General features: G+C 39.9%; 1 protein-coding gene across 1 annotated transcript; it reads right to left on the bottom strand.

Moving 5' to 3' along the window:
* Nucleotides 1-6,315: 6,315 nt before the first annotated feature.
* On the bottom strand, nt 6,316-7,440 carry LOC117528299 (ribosome biogenesis protein NSA2 homolog). Its single transcript, XM_034190912.1, has 2 exons — nt 7,199-7,440; nt 6,316-6,601 (listed from the first exon to the last, which is right to left on the bottom strand). The coding sequence occupies exons 1-2, from the start codon at nt 7,421-7,423 to the stop codon at nt 6,356-6,358; spliced, it is 471 nt and encodes a 156-aa protein (XP_034046803.1). The 5' UTR covers nt 7,424-7,440; the 3' UTR covers nt 6,316-6,355.
* Nucleotides 7,441-8,266: the final 826 nt, after the last annotated feature.

Here is an 8,266-nt window from a genome sequence, read left to right as displayed (position 1 = left end):
ATTACGCCAATAGAAATACATCGGTGGCTCATTAAAAACAAGCAGCTCCCACTTCTGCAAGTGCTGTCTGTCTCTACCAGCAGCCCGGCAGCCACTGAAGAGGTTAACCTGAGTTGATTCAAAGTGGTCTTAAAAATACTTCATTATAAAATGTGTGAAGTAAAAAATATTTTTCAACAAGTGAGTGTATGAAATGTCTGTGCGTTGGCCCTGTGATAGATGGCGGTCTGTCCAGGGTGAACCATGCATACCGCCAATGACTGTTGGATAGGCTACGCCCCCGTGACCCTTCACTGGAATAAGTGGCTTTGAAAAATGGATTAGTGTATGAAATGTATGAGAACAAGCAAAGATTTTTTTCCCATGACTTTCAGCAACTGTATAGCTTTGCAAATTTTATTTATTTTAGATTGGGTGTGTTTATTTGAAGGCATATATATATATATATATATATATATATATATATATATATATATATATATATATATATATATATATACACAGAGGTGTCAAGTAACGAAGTACAAACACTTCGTTACTGTACTTAAGTACACTTTTTAGGTATCTATACTTTACTCCTTTACTTATTTTTCTGCCTACTTCTGACTTCTACTCATTACATTTTCACACAAGTATCTGTACTTTCTATTCCTTACATTTTTAAAACAAACAGCCTCGTTACTCTTGGCTTCAGTTTAATGTTTATATATATATATTTCACGTCATGTGCACCTGTAATCAACTTTTCTGCAGCACGGCTTTGCTTTGAACCGTGAACCAATCCAAGCAGTGGTTCGCAGATTGAAGCAATGCTTCGACCTATTGCTTCGTTTATTCTTTCTTTCTTTCGCTTAATTTTCCCCCGCTAAAACCCTAAAGAGCCTACTTCTGTGAGTATTATTTACCTTTTCTATGTTAAACCGATCTGTTATGGTCTTCTGAAACAGTTGATAGATGTATTTTATAACTTAAAAACGGGAGCGACGCTAACGCGTTAGCATGTCTATGGCATTTTCAATGTTAAAAGTTAGCATTAAGCAGCTCTCGTCACGTTCGGGTGTATTTGTTTTCAAATTGTAATATTTGTTAAATTTATTTTTGTTTATATATTAATAATCTAATGATTATTATATACAATTTTAGAGAAAGAGGCAAAAAGAACCTGAATAGAAACACAACAGAAAATATAAAAGCAACTAACAATGAACATACATATATAAATACATACATAAATAAATGTTTCCTGTGAACACCTAGTGACTCTTACACCTCCACTTCATCCCTGTCTTATTTAATGACAGTTTGTTTCGGTCAAACCATATTTTCAATGTGTTAATTTCTTTAGTTATTTCCTCCAGAACTATCTGCCAAACTAGAAAACTGCTGCATCCTAGTAAGAGCAGAATACTACTGGAATGAATCTGAATAAGGAAAGCTGTTTTTTTTTTCTCACTAAATGGATGCTGCACTCACTGCAGTTTATTGTCTGGAATAGTCCCAGATTGCATTTCAGAGCTTCTAGAATTGAAACATTGTCGTGCAGGTGGTGTTGGGGGGTAATTTTGGGTTTTGGGTCTTGGGCCACATGTAGAACGAATCAGTTTTTAAATTAAGCTTTCAATTCATATAGTGGCATCTACTTTTTTTTTTTAAGGTTCCTTTATACTTTTATACTTTAAGTAGGTTTTGTAGCACATACTTTTTCACTTTTACTTGAGTAAAGAGGTCAAGTTGATACTTCAACTTTTACCAGAGTGTTTTTAAACTGCAGTATCTATACTTCTACTTAAGTAACAAATGTGTGTACTTTTGACACCACTGTGTATATATATATATATATATATATATATATATATATATATATATATATATATGTTCACAAAAGTGTGTAAGTTGATTATACTGATGTCTGGTACATCTTGAAAATTTGGAATCTCCAAACTGTTTTCCCGGTGAATTCTGGCAATCCTCATGGATGTGTTCTGGCTCCTACACTGTTGAATGCTTGCATGGACTGAGTATTGTGTCAGGTTGTGGAAACCAACAGCTGGGGTGCTTTTATTGGCAATTATTCAAATTACATTTCTGGTAATGTATTTTTGCCCGTAATGTAGTCCCCATGGGATCTACAGAGATGATGACTGCTGCAAAAAAAACAAACAAAAAAATTATGTTTGCAGCATTCCTTCAAAAAAAAAAGAGTAATTTCATAAAAAACAAAAAACATGACTGTATGAAATGCAATCTGTTAATATTGAGACTTTTCATGTTTTCGCCCTGATCAGGGCTTTGATTCTATTTTTGCCTCTTTCTTTTTCTCACCTTCTCTTCCCGCTTTGATTTATTAGTTGCTTGTTTACATTGTGTGCTTATTCTATGTTCCATTTTGCTTTGTCACTTTGTTTTCTTTGTTACTGTTAGTTTTGACTTTCATTCTGTTCTGTTCTCGTTGTCTTCATTTAGTTGTGTTTTCATCTATTGTTCATTTATCACTTGTTTATCTAGTTCCTCTCATTTGTAATATTTGTTGTGCTTTCATGTCAGGTTTTGTTTTCTGTTATCGTTTAGTCACTGCTTTTCTTTTGGTTTGTTTTACCGCCTTGTGTTCTTAGTCAGTTTCTGTTTAATTTAGTTTTAGTATTTATCTCTGTTCTCATGTAGTTTTCATTAGGTTATCACTTGTTTATTTTGCTGTTGTTACTATTGTCACCAGTTTAGTTTTGCTTAAGTATTTATGCTCCATTTTTCCTGATCAGTTCTCATGTTCTTGCCCAGTTCTTGGTTATGTTATTCTGCCCTCAGTGTCTATTTTATTTTACTCTCCCGAGTATGTTCCCACTCCACAGCACTGCACCTGCTATTGTCTTTGTCTCACACTTTGATTCTGTCCACTCTGTGTTTTCTTTCACTCACACTCTTGGCACCTGCTCACGCATCTCTGTATCCTACATCACTTCACTTTGTGCACTCGCTTCCTCCCCATCTTGCACAGTGTTTAATCTTCCTTCACTAGCCACACCCCTTTCTTGATTGTTCCTCACGTGCACCTTGTTAACTCCTGTCTTATTTAATCTCCTCCCAACTACCACTCCCCTGCTTGTTTGTTGTCTTTGTACACTCACGAGCTCTGTATCTAGTCCTGTTTTTGCTTTGCCGTGTATCCAACTCCTGATTTGTATTTTTGACCGCGCCTTTTGCCTCATCTCTGATGTCTGTGTCTGCTCATGCCTCCGAACCCTGCTTAATCGTGACTGCGTTTATGCCTGACCCTGTTTGTGCTTCTGCTACGCTGACTGATCACCTGTGTACCGTACCTGAGCCTGAATTAAAGATTTCTTTTACACCAAACCTAGTCTGGGAGTCTGCATTGGGGGTCCTGCCGCTTCAGGTGCCTGGCACCCACCCATCGTGACAAGACTAAAGGACGCAACCCGCATTGTTCCTCTTCAGTCCAAGGTTAGGCTATCAGCTGGGCCCTCCTTCACAGCACCCTGGAGTAGACTTTACCAGGGAGGCTGAGTAGTGTGATGCCCCTGTAATTGGCACACATTATAGTCCATGTAAAAAGAATTCAAGGAACTAGAGAAAGTCAAAGGACAAGATACTTAGTTATTTGGATATTTCAATGCCCATAATGCATTATGGGAGGGGAAAGGACAGATAATAATTGTCAGATAACAGAGGATGTGTTAAAGAAATTTCACACATACATAAAGTTGTGCTCAAAAGTTGACATACCCTGGCAGACGTTTTGGCCATTTTTCAGACAATATGAATGATAACACACAAAAAAAGTTGTGATTCATGGTTAGTGGTTGGGTGAAGCCATTTATTGTCAAACAACTGTGTTTACTCTTTATAAATCATAATGACAACAGAAAATACCCAAATGACCCTGATCAAAAATTTACATACCCCTGTTCTTACTTATTTTCATTTATATAGCGCCAAATCACAACAGAGTTGTTATGTGTCGGACGCGGTCAGACCACCAACCCAGCGTTTGACAGGACCCAGCATGAAATAAACAGCACGGTTCAAAAGATAACAGAATTTAATAATCATAATGAGTGCAGTGATAAACAACCAAAAATGTCTGCAGTCTGGTGAGGTGAAAACATGGCGCGCTCTCAGCAGCGCAAACGGTCCGGAGCCACAGCAGTTCGGACCCAGGGACCCCGCCGACACCCCCCAGGTGACCGCGACAAACCAAGTCTGTGAAGAAAGAAAACAGGTGAGTCCAACACTCTCCACCCAGAGAGACACAGCTCAAAAGGTGCACACAATCAGCAAACACTTCCTGGCTTAAATATATATATCAGCTTCTCACCCTGCAGGCACAGAACAACTCAGTTCAAATCTCCACTGCAGCACAAGCTGATTAGACAATTAGCATAACGTGACAGCTCAATACAACAAGGTGTGAGGGACACCAAATCCACTGTCTTTACTTCATAAAAGTCACCAAAACCAAATTACCTCAGGAAGTGTGCTGAAGAGTGTGAGACCTCACCCAGTCCTCCTTCACAGACTGTGACCTCAAACCTGGAGCGGTCGCTGCGTCCGTGATGGTGAGATTGTTCTCCTGACGTCGATCTCACACGTCTGCTCACAAGGTCGAGTCTCTGGCAATCACACACTGTGCATTCAAGGTTTAAATGCAGCAATCTCTGATCAAGACAGAATACACCACAGCTGTGAGTCCTGATGACCTGCACGTGAAAACAAGCCTCAGGTGTTCAGGGTGAGGTCCTAATACTCAGCCACTCAGTCCTGAATGCATACCACCTGGTGGGAGAAACAGAAAACAAAAACAAAGCCAGCCAAACACCCCAGCCCACACCAAGAGTTGCCTCAAAGCGCTTCACACAGGCAAGGTCTAACCTTACCAACCCCCAGAGCGACAGTGGTAAGGAAAAACTCCCTCTGAGGAAAAAACCTCAAGCAGACCAGACTCAAAGGGGTGACCCTCTGCTTGGGCCATGCTACAGACATAAATTACAGAACAATCCACGGACAAATATACAATAAATGCTATTGGCGCACAGGACAGGAGGATTGCCAACACGAATACAACTCCCATCTCTGGATGGAGCTGCACCTTAAACAGAGAGAAAAAACAGAATCAGGCATCAGAAAGACAAAAAAATACTGTATAATTTGCCAGCATTAATCAACAAGAAAAACAGAAGAAATACTAAGGTGATCGCCGGCCGCTAGCCCTAAGCTTCACTAAAAGACCCAGAATTTAGGTAAAGTTGAGGCCGCAGCCCACTCCAGTTACTAATAAATGATTTAAAAGAGTAAAAAGCGTAAAACAAAACTGTACCAGTATGCTAGCCATATGAAAGGGAAAATAAGTGCGTCTTAAGTCTGGACTTGAAAATCTCCACAGAATCTGACTGTTTTATTGATGCAGGGAGATCATTCCACAGAACAGGGGCACAATAAGAGAAAGCTCTGTGACCTGCAGACTTCTTATTCACCTTAGGGACACAAAGTAGTTCTGCACCCTGAGAACGTAAAGCCCGGGCCGGTACATAAGGTTTAATTAGCTCAGCTAGGTAGGAAGGTGCCAGTCCATGAATAATTTTATAGGTTAGTAGCAGAACCTTAAAATCTGATCTCAATGGGACAGGAAACCAGTGAAGGGATGCTAAAATGGGTGTAATGTGGTTGTACTTTCTGCTTCGTGTCAAAAGTCTGGCTGCAGCATTTTGAACCAATTGGAGAGCCCTAATGCTAGACTGCAGTAAACCAGAAAATAGAACATTGCAGTAGTCCAATCTAGAAGAGATAAATGCATGGATCAGGGTCTCAGCATCAGCCATAGACAGGATGGGACGAATCTTCGCTATATTTCGCAGGTGGAAGATAGCAGTCCTAGTAATATTTGTAATGTGGAGGTCAAAGGACAATGAAGGATCAAAAATTACGCCAAGGTTCCTCACTGTCAGTGTGATGTATGACACCCGAGCTGAGACTGAGTGTTAACTGGTCAAATTGATGCCGATGTCTCACTGGACCAAGAACCATCATTTCAGTCTTATCAGTGTTTAAAAGTAGGAAGTTTCTAGACATCCAACTTCTCACTGCTGCAAGGCAATCTTCTAAGGATTTTATGTGAACAAGATTACCAGCAGTTATCGGCATGTATAACTGAGTATCTGACACATTAAAAACACCCAGTTTGCTTCTCTTCCCGTGGGCACATCTGTTACAAAAGCTGATGTGTTGAAAAGTTCATCCTCTGCGACGTTTCTCCTTCCGGCTTTTTGCACCTCTGTTTTCTTTATCATGTGGGGCGATTGTGTAAATCAGTTATTCTGCAAAGTCTGTATGAATGTCAACAGTCTCATACGAGCAGAACTACATTAATGCAGCCATTGTTCTCTGGGTTATTCATCACCTGGGCGTATTTACCCCAGATGACCTTTCCTCCTTGTGTGACCAAACCCAACTCGGTGACATTGACCTCTATGACCGTTCCCTTGGTGATGACCCCCAAAGATGTGTACAGAGGTGATGATGGATTCTTCTTCACACCAAGGATGGGCAGACAAAATGTGGCCTTCAGCTCTGGGTGTGTGACGTGCGCCTTCTTAAAGGGTGATTCTTAGACTACGGGCACTTTTATGTCCCTTGATCATATTTTATGAAAAAAAGAAAAAAGGGGAAATTTCACACTTTTATAGTTATCTTTGCAATGAAAGTGTTTGAAGAAATTTGTCCTAGTAGTCTATGATGACTTTTTCACCTTTTTTCAGCATCATTATATGCAAATATTGCCGTTTTGTGCTTGTCCCACACCCAGACTTATGATCTTCAATGATAAAAATGAATAGTAAACAAACGTTTTTTTCTAATATTTTAAAATATCTCTGAATAAAATATCAGTAAAATAATCAAAACATAATTGGGGTATTCAATGTCATACAACTGTTGTGATTTTTTTAAACAAAATGTAGTTGTCCCACACTATTGCCGTAATTTCCACCACAACAATAATGTCCCTTTAAAAAGTTTGTATGAAAGATTGTGTGGGTAGTTTCTATGGAGATAAACAGTAACATCAGAGCACATGTATATAGCGCCAAATCACAACAAACAGTTGCCCCAAGGCACTTTATATTGTAAGGCAATGGTGTGGTGGAAATTACATTTACAAGGCCAATAGTGCCCGTAGTTAAAGAATCACCCTAAAACGCAGGCCCATGGGTCTGATGAAACGCTCATATTTTGGAGGTTTACAGGTGAAGCCGTCACCTACAAAGCAGACTTTGGTGACCATTCTCTTCCATGCCTTCTTTTGCCTCTTCCCTGTTTTGATGACTTTGAGCACTTCTGTCTCTCCCTGAGCTCTGACCTTTAGAAGGGGCACCTCCCATTTACCAGCCTTCTCTTTCCTCTTCTGCTTGATCATGTTGGACAGAACCTTGGCTCATCTTGGTATCATCTGCATAGCAGTGAAAGGTAATCCCAAAACGCCGCAATAAGTGCCCAAGGGGTGCTATATAAAGGGAGAAAAGCAGGGGGCCTAAGACAGACCTCTGTGGAACCCCAAATTTCATGTCACTAAGGTTAGAGGTAGTGTTAATGTACAAAACACAGAAGACTGGTCAAGTATGACGTCAGCCATGCAAGGGCACTCCCAGTTATCCCAAAATGATTTTCCAGCCTATCAAGTAGAATATGATGATCCATTGTATCAAATACAGCACTGAGATCTAACAGCAACAGAACCGTAGTGGTGTCCGAATCCATTGTAAGCAGAAGATCACACCACTTTAGTGAGAGCTGTCTCTGTGGAATGATATTTTCTAAAAGCAGACTGCAGTGGCTCAAAGAGATTATTCTCAGTAAGATAGTCTACAAGCTGCCATGACACCACTTTTTCCAGAATTTTAGAGAAATATCACACGATATTTCGTGTGTTGCCCCCTTTGTCATCAATGTCAGCTTGGAGTCTTGTGGTTGTTGTGGACGAGGCTCTCTGATGGTAAAGCTGCCACTGAATATGTCTTGGACTTTATTTACATCAGTTACGAAGAAATGCAAACAGTTTGGCACTCTATGGGAGATTTACTTTTTTTTTCCAAGACTTGCATGGAGAGATCATATGATGAAAGTAGTTGACAAATGCAAAAGATGATGAACATCATGAAGTGTCTTGCTGGAATGGAGCGGGGAGCAGATATGGAATTCCTAAAACAAAATCTGTGTATTTGACAAGATCAAATATGGAATATGGTAGCTTGGCGTATGG

The sequence above is a fragment of the Thalassophryne amazonica genome, chromosome 16 (genome assembly GCF_902500255.1).
Source record: "Thalassophryne amazonica chromosome 16, fThaAma1.1, whole genome shotgun sequence".
Lineage (NCBI taxonomy): Eukaryota > Metazoa > Chordata > Actinopteri > Batrachoidiformes > Batrachoididae > Thalassophryne > Thalassophryne amazonica.
Note: the sequence above shows the minus strand (reverse complement) of the source record. Positions and strands in the feature narration are given on the sequence as shown.

Bases quoted from the DNA above. Each gene is read 5' to 3' on its own strand.
- LOC117528299 (XM_034190912.1), bottom strand. From the start codon at position 7,423: ATGATCAAGCAGAAGAGGAAAGAGAAGGCTGGTAAATGGGAGGTGCCC. The intron at 6,602-7,198 runs GTGATTCTTTAA...TCACCCTTTAAG, and splicing joins CCATGGGCCTGCGTTTTAGG to AAGGCGCACGTCACACACCC.